At 41.7% G+C, this 16,627-nt stretch overlaps 1 protein-coding gene across 3 annotated transcripts in view; it reads right to left on the minus strand.

The window, feature by feature from the left end:
- Window positions 1–15,529, minus strand: part of FBXL17 (F-box and leucine rich repeat protein 17) — a 500,946-nt gene extending 485,417 nt beyond the window's left edge. For all 3 annotated transcript variants that reach the window (XM_049648607.1, XM_049648606.1, XM_049648605.1), the window contains exon 1: window positions 14,403–15,529. In XM_049648607.1, the coding sequence (XP_049504564.1) occupies window positions 14,403–15,383 (981 nt within the window). In that variant the 5' untranslated portion in view covers window positions 15,384–15,529. The remainder of the gene's footprint in view (window positions 1–14,402) is intronic.
- Between the last annotated feature and the right edge of the window lie 1,098 nt (window positions 15,530–16,627).

The following is a 16,627-nucleotide window of genomic DNA, read 5'->3' on the forward strand; positions in this document are numbered from 1 at the left end:
TCAAAATAGTACACTTAAAATATTTCATAAAAAGGGCAATGGAGGAATTGATGAACAAAAAGTATAAGACAGAAAACAAGAAAAATGCAGAAATATTTCCTTATCAGTAATTACATCAAATATAAATACATTAAACTCTCCAATTCAGAAACAGAGAATGAAAGAATGGAACATAAAGATGATCAAGGGGTGCCCAGGTGGCTAAGTTGGTTGAACATCCGACTTCAACTCAGGTCATGATCTCACCATTCATGGGTTTGAGTCCCATGTTGGCCCCAAGTTGGGCTCTGTGCTAACAGCTCAAAGCCTGGACCTGCTTCAGATTCTGTGTCTTATTCTCTCTGCCCCTCCCCTGTTTCCCTGTGTTTCTATCTCAAAAATAAATATTAAAATATTAAAGAATAATAATAACAATAAAGATGATAAAATTACATACTGTCTATAAGAGACTGACTTTAGACCCCAGGACATAAATGGATTAAAAAGATGGAAAAACGTATTCTATTCAAATAGTAACCAAAAGAGAACTGCAGTGTCCCCATTAATGTCAGACAAAATAGACTTTAAGACAAAAATTGTTACGAGACCAAAAAAATTTACAGAATGATAAAAGGTTAATCCACTAAAACGATATAACAATTAAATATGTACATGTAACAGAAGTCCAAACTAGATCAACCAAAAACTGATTGAAGAGTTGAAGGGAAAAATAAATAGTTCTACAAGAGAAACACCAAACCCCCATTTTAATAACAGATAAAACAACCAGACACAAGATAAATGAGGAAACTGAAAATGTTAACGCTTAAACCAACTAGGCCTAACAGATATTTATACAGCACTCCACCCAACAACAGCAGACTACACTTTCTTCTCAAGTGCACATAGATAAGCCATATGTTAGCCACAAATCAAATCTCAATAAATTTTAAAAGACTGAAATCACACAAAATATCTTTTCTGACCACAATGGAATGACATTAGAAATTAGTAACAAAAGGAAATATAGAAATATGTGGAAATTAAACAGCACATTTGAAAACAATCAAAAAAAAAATCACACGGAAAAGCAAAAAGTACTTTAAGATCAATGAAAACAAAAACACAATATCCCAAAATTTATTTTTTCTTAGATTTTTTTAATGTTTACTTATTTTGAGAGAGACAGAGAGCATATAGGGGAAAGGCAAAGAAAGAGAAAGAGAGAGAATCCAAGCAGGCTCCACACTCGACATGGGACTCGATCTCACGAACTACAAGATCACAACGTCAGCCGGAATCAAGAGTTGGACACTTACCCTAATGAGCTACTCAGGCACCCCTAAAGATTTTACTTTTAAGTAATCTCTCCCACCCAACATAGGACTGGAACTTACAACCCTGAGATGAAGAGGTTCATGCTCTACTGACTGAGCCAGCCAGGTGCTCCCAACATCCCACAATTTATGGAATATAACTGTAAATAACTGTATTAAAAAGAATAAAGATCTCAAACGAATAACCTACCTAACCTTCCACCTTACAGAACTACAAAAGGAGAAGAAAACTAAATATAGGCCAAGGAGAAGGAAGAAAATAAAAATCAGAGCAAATGTAAATGAAATATAGACTAGAAAAACAATAGAAACAAAGAAAACATAAGTCCATTCTTTGGAAAGATCAACAAAATTAACAAGCCTTCAGCAGATTAAAAAGAGAGAACACTCAAATTACTAAAATATGAATGAAAATAGAGATATCGGGGTACCTGGGTGGCTCAGTCAGTTAAGCATCTGGCTTGGGCTCAAGTCATGATCTCGAGGTTCTTGAGTTCGAGCCCTGCATTAGACTGATATCAGCATGGAACCCACTTCAGATTCTCTGTCCCTCTCTCTCTTTGCCCCTCCCCTACTAATGCATGCACACTCTCTCGCTCTCTCTCAAAAATAACCATTAAAAAAAAATAGACATCATTGCCAACCTTACAGAAACAGAATTATAGAATACTATGGCAACTAAACAACCTAGATGAAATGGACAAATTCCTAGAAGCATACAAACTTAAAAAAAATAATAAAACTGACTCAAGAAGAGAAAATCTGAATAAAAAGTAAAAATACTAAATCAGTAATCAAAAAACTTCCAACAAAGAAATGCCAAGGAACAGAGGGCATAATTAGTGATACATCTGAAGAACTAATACTAATCCTTAAATTCTTCCAAATTGGAGGATGAGGGAACATTTCCTAACTCATTCTATGGAGTCAGATACCAAAGCCAAACAAAGACATCCCGAGAAAACTACAGACCAATGTCTTTTATGAAAACAGATGCAAAAATCTTCAACAAAATATCAGCAAACTTATACCAGTACATATTAAAAGTATTATATACCATGGCCAAGTAGGATTTATCACAGAAATGCAAAAGTGATCCAAAATGTAAAAAATAAATACATTTAATGAACCATATTACTGAAATGAAGGGGGGTTTTCTGTATAAATTTTTATTTTTATTACCTATGAATTCTACCCTCCTCCCCTAGATCAAGAAGGCAGACACAATAGCATTTTTGATGGTTTGCATTCCTTTTTGAATATACAAGTTTCCATTTGTTTCATTGCTTTTCAAACTAAAATACATCTTTTAGAATTTCCTGCAGCTCAAACGAGTTGATGAACATTTTCTCAGGTTTTATTCATGACATAATATCATTGTTTCTTTTTTCCTGAAACAATTGTTGATCATATATAGAATTCTGGGTTGATAGTTTAGGGGCTTTTTGTGTTTTTTTTTTTCCCACTCATCACTGTAAAGATGTTGGTCCAATATCCTCTAAAATCCATTATTTTTGAAGCTATGGACCCTTTGAAAATATTGTTCCATTTAGATACAGTGCAATTTTCCTCTCACCGTTTTAGATGTTGAAGGGGTTTTTTTAATGACCATCTCAACAGACAACAGATACACAAAAGCACTTGACAAAATCCAATACCCTTTCTTGATAAAAATACTCATAAAACTATAAATAAAAAGAATCTTCCTTAACTTGATAGATGGCACATCTATTAAAAACCTACAGCTAACATTATACTTAATGATGAAAGATGAAAGGTTTTTCCTGAGATAAAGAACAAGACAAGGCTGTCTGCTGCCTCCATTGTACTAGAGATTCTGGCCTGGGCAACTATGCACGAAAAAGAAATGAAAGGCATCCAGGAAAGGAAGAACTAAGGTGTTCTCTAGTCACAGATATCATGATCTTATATATTACAAAAATCCTAAAGAACACACAAATAATTTAGAGCTAATAAGTATTTCCGCATATTAACAATAACTCAAAAATGAAAACATTTCCATTTATAATACTAAAAAAATAAAATACTTTTTTATAGATTCCATTTCCTTCTATTGAGAGTCACCATTTGTCGGGTCAGTATCATCATATTCTGCTATCACTTGAAAACGTTTCCTTCTATTCTTTTAACATGTTTATAATAGCATTTTGAAGTTTTTATCTTTTAAGTTTAATATTTGAGTCCACTCAGGTATTTTCTATTAACTGCACTCTTTTCTCTCAGTATAGGTCACGTTTTTCTGACTCTTGACATGTCTCCTGGCTTTTTGTTAAAAACAAGACATTTTAGATAACTTATTATCAAAAATATACCAACTCTGGAATTTATTTTTCAGAATTTTTTGAAAGATTTTATGTTTAAAGTAATCTCTACACCCAAAAAGGGACTTGAAATCACAACCCTGAAATCAAGTCATATGTTCTAATGACTGAGCCTGCCAGTCACCCCCAGAATTTTTTAATTTCCCTGGCCTTAAAGAGTGGGATCTATGTCTCCTGCAGTGTCAACATCTCTGCTCAGGTTTTAATACTAACCTATTTTTTTTTTCACTATGGCTTCCTAAGTAGGTTACCCTTTATCTGCATAGCTTAGTTTTCAGCTAGTTATCTGGGCAAAGGTATGCTCACACATTTCAAACCTGCTCTTCAATCTGTGTGTGGGATGGGAAGAGCACATTCAAGCCTTGGCCAGTTCTCAAGTTTGCCTTGGCCCCTGCTTTCTGCTAGACACTTTCAGGTGTCCCCAGCACATATGCATAGTTTCACCAGGGATACATGGAGAACTTATCCCTTTATGGTATTCTCAATTCCAAGGTCTGCCTGTTAAAAACCTGGCTGGTCCCCCACGCATCCCAATTAGCACCACAATCTCACACTTGCAAATAATGTGAGTTTTCCCTGCTTCCCATCAAGTTCATCACTTTAAGTTGACAAATACATGTTTTCACTTGCTGCCACAAACCAGCAGGGCCGCTGGTTTCCCAAACTTTCATTCTTGCCACAGGAACTGGGGAGAGGTGGGGCACACAGTAGGGGTCTTCATGCAAGAATGCTGTAGATATCAACCGTTCTTAAAAGCTCTAGCTGTTTTCCTAAAAATAAGTGCTTCTGAGTTTTTGCCTGCCAAATTTCCATAGCCCAAATAGTTTCAGACAATTTTACCTAGTTTTACTTTATTTTTGTGGAGAGCAGTCACCAAACTCTTCATGCAGTCATAGCTGGAAGTCCCTCTCTTGTGGATGTTTTTTATGCTCACCTTCCCCATTTTATAAAATGAGAAATAAAGATTCTGGGAAAGTATATCATTTGTTTAAGGTTAAAGGACTTATGTGGTTTTAAAGGGCTAATGTGTCCCTTAACAAGTAGAAGATATGTGGAACATGGTCAGTGGAACCAAAAAGCACCTTGTTTAAAATACATCTGACTTTGGGGGTGCCTGGGTGTTTCAGTCTGTTAAGCATCTGATTCTTGATTTCAGTTCAGGTCATGATCTCACAGTTCCAGTTTGTGAGTTCAAGCCCGGTATCAGGCTCTGTGCTAACCAGTGCAGAGCCTGCCTGGGATCCTCTCTCACTTCCCCTCTCTTTCTTCCTCTCTCTCTCTCTCACTCACTCGCTCTACGCTCCCCTGCCCCCCATCGGCCTGCCCATACCCCCACTCCCTGCATGCTCTCTCTCAAAATAAAGTTTACAAAAATAAATATGTCTGAATTTGGTTTGTACCTTCCTTGAACATTAGTTTTCTCTTTTGTAAAAGTGAGATGATTGTTCTAATCCACAGATAATTGACTAAATCTAGGTGGAGCTACAGGAGTCTTAGTTATCCAGCTGAAAGGAAATTTAATAAGCAGGTGAAGTGTAGATAAAACCAGTACTAGGAAAGATGGGTATGAGTAAAAAAGTAAAAACACTAAGCTGATATGCCAATGCATACTTAATAGATCTTTGCATATTGTTTGTGGTAGGCAACCTGCACAATGGTCCCCAATGAGCTCACCTCCTGATATTTACACTTGTGTAATCCTCTCCTTGAGTGTGAGCTGGATTTAATGACTCACTGATAAAGAACAGAGTATGGCAGAAGTGACAGGATGTTACTTCCAAGATGAAGTTAAAAAAATGCTTCCATTTTTGGGTGTTCTAGGATCTGTTGCTCTGGAAGAAGTGGGCTGCCATGTTGCTATTATCTCTATGGAGAAGCCACAGGGCATGGCAAGGAAATTAACCATCTAGCCAACAGCCAATGCGGACCTGAGGCCTGCCAAGCATTTCACAAATAAGCTTGGACAGGAATTCTGGAGCCCCAGTTGAGCAGATCCAGCCAACACCTTGATTACAGCCTCATAAGAGACCCTTGACCAAAGGGACCCATCTCAGTCTCACAGGGATTATTATCCCACAGAAAATATGAAATAATAAATGTTTGTGGTTTTAAACTGCTAAGCAGTGGGATAATTTGTTACATAAAAATAGATAATTAAAATAAAAATTTTCCTGTTCTTGTCATTAAAATGCTCTCTCTCCCATATCTTAACTCCTCAAAAAGTAACTACCTCTCTCCCAAATTATCTTAACTCATTTAACCAACATTTGTGTGTATGTACCCAGGTTTCTGCTGGAGACGTTAAGACATGAGATGCATTCATTGGCTTTAAGATTATATAGTCAAAGGCATTTCCAAATTATCTTTGGATAATTTAAGACTTAAAAGAAAGAGTATTTCAAAGGTTGTTTTTAAAAAATTTTTTAATGTTTATTTATTTTTGACACAGAGAGAGAGAGAGAGAGAGAGAGAGAGACACAGCATGAGTGGGGGAGGGGCAGAGAGATAGACCCAGAATCCGAAGCAGGCTCCAGGCTCTCAGCTGTCAGCACAGAGCCCAACGCGGAGCCCGAACTCACAGAGTGAGAGATCATGACCTGAGCCGAAGTCGGACACTCAACCGACTGAGCCACCCAGGTACCCCCGAAGGTTGCTTTGAATAAAGAGACCACAGGTCAGTAAAGGACTAACCAGAAACAACATTTTTGTTGAATAAAGGAAAGTACAAAGGGAAAAAATAACATTGGAAAAAAAACTTGGATGTTACTTGCAACAAGCCAGGAAATTGCTTACTTTACCACAGGCCTGTTAGCAATAACTTGAACATAACAGAAATCCAAACTAAGGAGGTGTAGGTATTCTAAGGATGTAGAAGATCCAGGGATCCATCATCTTGTACCTTGTTGCTCTTCCCTCACTGCCCTCATCTACAGAGTGGAAAATGGCTTACTCTTATAATCCAGGTGGTCTAGCCCTGAAAAACGGAAGAAGCAAAGGACAAACAGCTACTTTTATGGTATGACTAAGAATACCGTAAAAGTGGACAATACTTCCACTTACATCTTATCACCTAACATTTAATCTCATAGCTACACCTATGTAGAAGAAAGGCTGAGAAACAGTTTCTAATTAGGTGATTATGTGCCAAGCTAGAACATGGTAGATTCCGTTACTAAAAAGAATACGAGGGAATGGCTACTAGAAAATAGCAGTGACTTCTAAACAGGACCTGGGTTGAAAACAATATTCTTGATCTTTAGTGGTGAATCCGGAAAACACAACTAAAATATGAATTACCAGGGGCGCCTGGGTGGCTCAGTCGGTTGAGCGTCCGACTTCGGCTCAGGTCATGATCTCGCGGTCCGTGAGTTGGAGCCCCGCATCGGGCTCTGTGCTGACGGCTCGGAGCCTGGAGCCTGTTTCAGATTCTGTGTCTCCTTCTGTCTCTGACCCTCCCCCATTCATGCTCTGTCTCTCTCTGTCCCAAAAATAAACAAACTTTAAAAAAAAATTTTTTTTAAATATGAATTACCAGAAAAGGTACAAGTCATATTACAGATATAATCTGAACTAATCACCACGAGGTGATAGCCAAATATTTCTAATCTTTAAAAGATTCTATTTTTAGGGGCACCTGTGTGGCTTAGTTGGTTAAGCATCTGACTTCAGCTCAGGTCATGATCTCCCAGTTGGTGAGTTTGAGCCCTGGGTGAGGCTCTGTGCTGACAGCTCAGAGTCTGGAGCCAGCTTCAGATTTTGTGTCTCCCTCTCTCTTTCTGCCCCTCCTTCTCCCCCTCCCCCCCTAAAATAAATAAACATTAAAATTTTAAAAAAAGAAAAAAGATCCTGTTTTTAAGCAGGGCATCAGTATAAGATTTCAAAGACTTCACACTGAAGAAACTTTGAGAGAATGCACTGTTGCTTAGCACTTGGGTCATACCTATCCCACAGAACCTTAGAGTACTTGAAAATCAACCAACCAACACTTATACTTGGCCATTTTATTTCTTGATAAAGAGGTCTTATCTGCTATCAAATATGACTGCAAAAGTTTATGACTAGGCAGGTGGCATGCAAGTTATAGAAATACTTGAAAAGACTGGGGCGCCTGGGTAGCTCAGTCAATTAAGCATCCGACTTCGGCTTAGGTCATGATCTTGTGGTTTGTGAGTTCAAGGCCTGTATCAGGCTCTGTGCTGACAGCTCAGAGTCTGGACCCTGCTTCAGATTCTGTGTCTCCCTCTCTCTCTGCCTTTGCCCCCCACTCATGCTCTGTCTCTCTCTCTCCCTCTCAAAAATAAACATTTTTTTTAAAAGTTTTAAATACTTGAAAAGAAGTAAATCTGTGCAGCTATTTTATACGGGCTCCTTTTGTGGCAGGGACTATGCTAGGTGTCGTGAGAGAGACAGCGATATTAAAGATACAAGACAATATTCTTGACTACATAGTGTATGATGCTATTTACATGAAATTTCTAGAAAAGGGAAACTATATAGGCAGAAAGCAGATCAGTGGTTGCCTGAGCTCCCTAGCTGCTCATACCCCTTATGAGCAAAAATTTACCGCAAAGCAGCATAAGGGAACTATTTGAGGTGTTATAAAACTCAATTATAATGATGGTTGTACAACTCTACATACTTCCTAAACTCAAAGTGTATACTTAAATTGGGTAAATTAAATATCAATAGAGCTGTTTTTTTTAACAGTCCATGAGCTCTGTATTTCTATCATTCCATCATTTTTCTTCCCAGAACCTTTGATTCCTATTGAGAAAACATACACACATACACACAACAATCACATGTTATAGTCAGAAACAAAGCAGGTAATATTCTAAAGATTCAGATAGATTCCCTCTTTGTAATCTTCTCAACATGAACTATTTCAACCATATTCAACTTTTCTGGTCTTTTCCATTTTTTTTGCCATGTGTATCATACCTTGCCTCTTAAATGTTCTACTTGCATTACCTGCCAAAAGCTCAAAAGCAACATTTATTAAGCAGTCTCTTGAATAAAGCACCATTTAGAAAAACAGAGGCACAAAACATATTTCTGGCACTTTTCTAACTACATAGCCACACAGAAGTCACAGACTCGAAAACTATTTTCTAATCTATAATTTAAAATAATTTCTCACAATTTAGCGATTAAAATTTAAGGCACAGCAAACTTACAAAATCCCAACTATTACTACAGAGTGCTACTCTATAGCAAAGTACTATGAAATTTACACAAGAATGAGTTATATTCTAAAGTCAGTCACAGAATTCAATAAAATACAAAACTTTTAAGTATTTTGGAAGGAAATACTATGAAATGATGTGTCCTTCTGACACATATCTATTATCCTTTGAGCTCTTCATTGTGTTCTAGCACAAAATGTTCTAGGCTCATCTTGTACATTCTTCGTATCAGCTCTGTAATCAGCCATTTCTCCAAGAGCACAGATTCCTTTTAGTAGAGAATGGTTTTTAGAAGCTAAGATATGGATGCTAAGTGCATACATCATTACTGGGTATTGCTGCTCTAAGGCCCTCTCATATGGACAGAACTAGAGAATTTACATATAAATGTATGCATGTAACCATCACTCAACACTATTCTAGCTTCTTTCTCCACGTAGATGCACTTAGCACACCACTTGACTCCAAACTGGCCAAGACTTGGGCAAGACTCTGGACAAGCATAAAATATTTAGACAAAATTAAACAATTTTTAGGAAATTATTATGCTAAATTAAATACTTCCAAATATGCCTTCACTTACCTTCTCATATTCCCTATCATTTATAGGACTTGGTATTCCAGGGTTAGCAGAAAAATTTGGCTCAGGGTTATCATCTTAACAGCTACTCATCACAAGGCACCAAAATTTATAGACTTCTCAAGATAAGAAGAAAACAAATCTCACCTTTTATGCCTGATTAAGTTAATCAAGATTATCTGGCATTCTTCAGCAAAGAAAAATCTTGAACCTGACTTCCTCACGACATTCCATTTCAGAGCTGACTAAAATCATCCAAACTGCAGAGACATACCTTCTAGAGGTAATCTGGTACTGAAGGCTTAAATCAAGCATTCATGAAATGTTACATATTAATTTAGTTTCTCTTACTCACTAGTTATCTACATTCAAAGCTTTAAAAAGTGATATTACTTCTTTTGTTTGACTCCCATTTCCATTGTTTTCATCCTTATTTTCATATCTGGAAAAAAATAGCAAGTACATAAGCCTTCCCCCAAAGCACATTTCTCTTATAAAATTCTTCCTCGATCACTAAAGCAACCTGTTGGTAATAAAGCTGTAATAGCAAAGATTTAATACCTAATGACACATTATCAGGGGCGCGTACATGGTGAGGCAGTTTTCTAATGGTGGTAATAGACTTTGGATCTCTCACCTCATTTCCTTTGTAAAGAAACAGGTCTGCTGACAGCAAAATACCTAAATATAAAGCACACAAAGTCTCTAAGCCTTAATATAGATCTCAAAATACGCAGTCACTCAAATAGTAACTACTTGAAGAAAAGTATTTCACAGCTATCATTTGGTAAACCTGTTGCATAGTGGTTCCACAATATAAAAATCTAATTGTTGGGGGTGCCTAGCTGACTCAGTCCATCTGACTCTTGATCTCCAAGCATCTGACTCTTGATCTCAAAGTCCTGAGTTCAAGCCCCACATTGGGTGTGGAGCCTATTTGAAAAACAAACAAACAAACAAACAAAAAAACATAACTGTGATATCAGAAGGCAGAATTGCTTTAAGTTCTGAAGGCAATAGGTACCAGAGACTGAAGCTACCTTATTTGATTCAAAGCAATCCATCAACCAGTCAAATATCAACTATAACAGGCATAAGTACTAACAAAAAGCTATTCCCACAGTTGACCTTTCAAGAGTCATTCCCTACTTCTCAAATTGCTTATATTTACAGGCCACAATTCAACCCTACAGACCCAATTATAAAATTAGCCTCTGACTCATAAGAGCTTACAGTCTTCTGGTGTAAGCTCCTCCCTGCCATCCCCAATTCAGGAATCTCTTTCATAAAAATCTCTGAAAGAAGATTACTCAGACCCTCTTTCACAATATACTGAAAATATCTCTAGACCTGGACACAGTGAGAGGGGTTCCAGCCCAGTGTCTGCCTTTCATTATCTAAAATGTCTTGGGGAAGCCATTTCACTTCTCCATGCCTGTTTTTACATGCAGAAGTGGGGAGTAACCAGATGATCTCAAAGACCCCTTTCTGTTCTGAAATTACGTAATTATGATTTTCGGTGAGGCTCACTATTTCAGGACATTTTCACACAGTTCTTATTGTTAGAAAGGACTTTTTAATTCCAAATATATACATTCTTCAATCCTAAAATTTCACTTCTTGAAAGCTACCTTAAAAAAAAAAAAAAGGACTCTATGTGCACAGAAAACATGTATTAACATTTTTTGCAGGGGCAGTAAGTTGGAAACATTCAATAGTAGAGAAATACAGTATAACAGTATGGAATACTATGCAGCAGTTAAAAATAATGAAAGGGTACCTGGCTGGCTCAGTCAATGGAGTATATGGCTGTTGATCTCAGGGTTTTGAATCTGAGCCTCAGGCTGGGTGTAGAGATTACTTAAACTTTAGGGGCACCTGAGTGGCTCAGTCAGATAAGCCTCCGACTCTTGGTTTCCACTCAGGTCAAAATCTCACAGTTTCTAAGTTTGAGCCCAGCATCGGGCTCTGTGCCAATAGCTCAAACACTGCTTGAGATGGTCTCTCCCTCCCCTGCTCATACTCTTTCTCAAAATAAATAAATCTTAAAAAAATAAATAAGTAAAATAAACTTTAAAAAAAAAGAAAACAATAAAAGAAATCATATACACTGCTCACTAGGAAAGAAAGACTTCCAAACCATACTGTTAACAAAAAGAAAAAAAGCAGAGCATGCACAATTCGGTGCCATTTATTAACAACAAAACAAAACAAAACACATATGAAGGCTTACACAGGTCTTTCTTCAATGATGAAATGTTCTGATCTGTACAGTCCAGTATGGCAATTGTGACTGAGAAACTAAATTTTCAATCTGATTTCATTTTAACTACTTTAAGCTACTGTTCTAGAAGCAGTTCTAGAAGAACAATCTAAACTGGTAAGAGTGGTCAGTTACCTCTGGATAGGAAACTAGATGGGAGGGTAGGGGTGCACCTAAGCAAACTTTTGCCTTACCTGTGTTAATATTTTAAGGCAAGTTACATAAAAATAAAATTTAAAAAGAAAATCTTGTTGATATGGAGCCAAAAATCCGCCCTATGAAGCACCATAAAAAAAATTTAGTGTTTCTCTTTTGCTGTTTGCCCGGAGAAACTTTTACCTGGAAACAATCCCTTAAAAACAACCTTTAAATCACATTTCCTTACATTTCTCTCCCAAACTCTCCCTCCTCCACATCCCCTTTACAACTATAGTAACTTCTGGTATAAAGATACAGCAATACAATCATAAAGGCTACTGACCCACTATTAGGGAAGAAGGGCATGCTTTCTAAGAATGTTTCCAATAGAGGTGATGGATTTGTACTTCTCTACCCAACAATTCTTCTTGTACTATAAAACATTGTAACAGCTCCCAAAGTCTTCTTTTCTCCAGGCCAAACACCTCTAGTTCTTACCAGAAATAGAGCCAAAACCTTTTCACCATCACATGGCTTTTATTGAGACTCAAAACAACTCAAGTCAGGACATAAACATTTCTTAGAGACTGCTTAGTGGCATGGCACAGTCACCCACAGTATCAGCCTAGACATCCTGAACACCTGTCCATTCATTTGTGCATAAATATTTACTAAGAGCTACTTCACACCAGCCACTGCACTTAGGGAAGGAGATAGAGCAAGAAACAAAATATATGTTGACAGAGCCTCTGCTCCCAAAAGCCTTATCCCTAAAAGTTGGAATGGATTAGTAAACACTGAAAACCTCTATTTCCAATATTTCAACAGTCCCAACTTCCTTTGTGCCGAATACCACTAAGACCATGAGATCCACACGAAGAATCTTTATTCACGTTTCTATTAACAAGGAAATCTACCCAACATGTCTAAGGCAAATCCAGTAGGTAAAATTCTCAAATATCCCTTAGACCAAGTTCTCAACAGTCCACAAAAAAATATGAAAAAAAAAGTTTTTTGTAGATATTCTATTCTAGCAAAATTTATTCTTTACAAATTTTCTTTATTATGAGATCATGTACTTTTTTTTTTTAATTAAAATGTTCTCTACCTCCTGAAATTATGATTTGGGTAGAAAGTACCTGGGTTTTGTTTTGGTTTGCTTTTAAACAGTCTTACTGAGCAAGAAACAAGAGTAATCAAACTTCTATACCAAATATTTGTTGATATTTTGTCATTACTGATTTAAAAGGACTCAAGAAAGTTCGCTCTGCCCTAAAATGCACACCCTGAACACAGAGGAGGCAATTACTCCTCCAACAACTACAACTCCTTAAGAGTTAAATCATTACATTTTGACTCAAGAACAGGTTATGCTTTCCCATTCTTTTGCTGTATCAGTTACAAGAACATTACAGTAAAACAAATCTTAACGCACAGGATTATAAACGTTCAAAAGGTCTAATCAGAAAAGTATATTGGTGGCAGTAACACTGTAACTGAAGACAGTTACTTCAGTAACAATAAAAGTCGCCAAATTCTTATCTAGGTTATTTTTGACTAAGTATCTTAAATATCTTAGTCTTAAATATCACCCACAGTGAAAAAGGAGGTTTATATTTATTAAGTTCCAGGAAGGGGCTGGGAAATGAGGAAAAAATAACTTGCTAGCAGTAACTTAAAACTAACTTTGTCACTTAAATTTCTCAACTAGCATTAACAAAAGTGCAAATTTAACTTAGTAGTTGAAAGTGTCCTGTAGTCTCCCAGAGGGCACCCACCTCTTCTCCACTCACCCATTCCCCCATGAAAAATACATTTGTCTCTACTTTCTGGCAAACTGTATGCTTCTATATAAGGGTTAAAATGTAGGAATGCAACAAAACATAGAATAAATCACAGGGTTTTCAAGTCCAAAAGGCCTAAATTCCCCCAGATGTGCCCTTACTTTGTGTGTGTGACCTTGGACAAGTCAAGCTCTTCAAGCCTCGCTAGACTCTAAGCTCCACAAAGCAAAGACCACCTCTGCCTGAGTTACTATTTTGCAGTATCAGTGTCTTCGTGTATAAAGTGCGGTTAATATTTCATAGTGTTAATTGGAGGATTAAATGAGGTATGTATATAAAGCTCTGGCATACTGCCTGACCATAGTAAATGTTCAATTAAAGGTCATCGTAACTGACCTCAACTAGTTAGCTACCGAATCGGAAAGTACGGTTTGAATACTGTCAAAAACTAATATACGAAGTCTTTACCAGTAAATGTAAATTGCTTCAAGCGATAAATATTTCGCAGAACACCTACGAATAATTTCTAAACCACTGGGAATAACAGATGAATCCTGAATTGTTGTAACAAACCCAAACTATTAAAAACCACTGACGAGACTCCAAGTTTTTCTACTTCAAAAGAGCAGGCCACAAGCATCTTCCCCATTGGCTTTCCGATCTCCCCTTCGGACTTCTCTGGCTATCAGGGAACCCCCTCCTCCACGCTCAGGGGGAGGAGAGAGAAAACCTCCGAGGCGGGGGCCGGGGTTGGGGGAAAGCACGCATCCCTGCGCCACTCGCCCAGACCCACCTTGAGCAGGATGGATGGCGGCAGCTGGTTGATGTCTGGGGTTTCGGGGGGTGGATCCCTGTGACAGTCGCAGGGGTTTTCGGGGGGCTCCTGACAGTCCGCGTCGCCGCATTCACGCTGCTGCTGGGCGGGCGAGGGGGCGGTGCCCCCCGCTCGGACGGCGTCCCCGCCGGCCTCTGTGGGGGTACCTTCGGAAGTGGGAGAGGAGGACGGGGGGCAGAGAGGCTGCGGTGGCTGCTCGGGGCCCTGGCAGCAGCCGGCGTCGGGGGGCCGCGGCGGCGAGGCGCCTCCCCCGGCAGGCCCGCCACCGCCGCCGCCGCCGCCGCAGCCCCCACCGCCGCAGCGGGGCTGCTTACACGGGGTACAGGCGGGGACCCCGGCCCCCTTCCGCTTACACACCATCTCTGGGGGCGTAGGGGGCTCGGCCGGCGGCGGCGGCCCCCGGAAGAGTTGCACGGCAGCGGGCGGCCCCAGGAAGCGCACGGGCCCCACGCTGGCCAAGAAGAGGCTCCGGCCCTGCTGCTCCCAGGCGGCGGCCGCGGCCAGCCCCAGCTCTTTGCAGCAGGAGGCGGGCGACGAGGCCGAGGCGGCGGCGGCGGCGGCGGCAGCGGCAGAGGATAGCAGGAAGCGGCGGGCGGCGGCAGCGCAGTCCTCGGCAGCCAGGGCCGCGTAGCGCCGCGCCAGGTGCTGCGAGGAGGCGGCCGCGGCGTAGGCCCCGTCCCGCGGCGGCGGCGAGAGCGGCGGCTCCTCCTCTGGGCCGGCGGGGGCGGGCGCGCCGGGGCTGTGCACGATGAAGCAGAGCATGCAGGGCCCGCGGAAGAAGCAGTCCCGGCTCCGGGGCGCCGCCGGCTGGGGGGGCGCCTTGGCCGGGGTCCGGCGGGGCAGCCTGAGGAGAGGGCGGCGGCGGCGGCACCAGCTGCAGCAGCGAGGCCTCTTCTGGTTCGGGCGGTTACGCGGCTCCTTCGAGAGAAGGTGGCCCATATAGAAGGCCCCGAGGAGGGGGACCGGGACAGGGAAGTAAGGAGGCCCCGAAAGGCGAGCTCCGGCAGCGGGGCAGGCCGCTCTCTGGCTCGGCCTCAGGCCCGCTGCGGGGTCGCCCGCCCTGCGCACACACACGCACACACGGGCACACACGCGACGGTGGGGGGTGGGCGTCAGCTGCGGGCCGCCCGGGCGCCCGACGGGGGCTACATGCTTTGCCCCGGGAAGCCGGGAGAACGATGGGCGCGAGGTTTGGGGACGCGACGGATAGAGCGAGCCTGCCGGCTGGGCGACCAGTCCAAGCCTGGTTCGCCGGCTCAGTCAGTCAGTGCGGCGGCGGGGGGAACGCGAGGTCCCGCTCGGACCATTTTAACTGCGGCTCCGCCGGCGGCGCGCGCGCCCGCGACACTGCTCCGAGCCGCAGGAGCGCGCGGCCCGCTCGAGGAGGGGGCGGAGCTGGCGGCGGCGGCGGCGCGCTCGGGGCGGGCGCGCGGGCGCCCGGCTGCTCACCGGGGACGGCCGCTAGGCAGGGACTGCTGGGAAGAAGCGGAGCGGCTTGCGCGCGGGGTTCTCGGGGAGCGGCGCGCGCCCCTCCCTCCCTTGCCCAAGGCTTCGCGGAGGCCGCTGGGCCCACGCCTCTTTTCTGAGGCGGGAGGAGACGCTTCCGAGCCAGCTGTGTGACATCCGTTTGCTGACGTCTGTAGGTGTAAGTTCAAGAACTGCCATTGGCCGGGAGCCGCTGCGCTCTTCCCCTCACCCCCTCCCCCAGACTCGGATACCGAGACCACTAAGGAGCTGTAAACAGGGTTCCGCCGGAAACCCACTTGGCTCCCTGGTAGCCTCCCCGGTGCAGTACTAGATGCGTGGCCCTTGGGTGGTGTGCCCCTGTGTTCTCACGTGAGTGGCTAATTAGTGGTGCCGCAACCGCTGTGTATTTCACTTGTGTTTATACTTGTTGCTGGTGGCCAACTGCAGAGTTCATAACTTTATTTCAAAGTGAAAGCGTAGATCACGTTACCTTTGCACGCCAAAAAGATACAAAGTTTCCCAACCGAGTGAGTCATCCGGCATCCCAGACTACAAGCTACAGACTACAAGCTACAGAGTGCTACTATCGTCTGCACTCCTGGAGTCCCATCGACCACCCATCGTATACCTTGAAAATGATTGTGCAGTGCCTACTATAGAATAAAGGGTTCTGAACGGACCTTGATGATCCCCAAGAGAAAGAGGGAATAGGCTTT

Source organism: Panthera uncia (genome assembly GCF_023721935.1).
Source record: "Panthera uncia isolate 11264 chromosome A1 unlocalized genomic scaffold, Puncia_PCG_1.0 HiC_scaffold_17, whole genome shotgun sequence".
NCBI classification, from domain to species: Eukaryota; Metazoa; Chordata; class Mammalia; order Carnivora; family Felidae; genus Panthera; species Panthera uncia.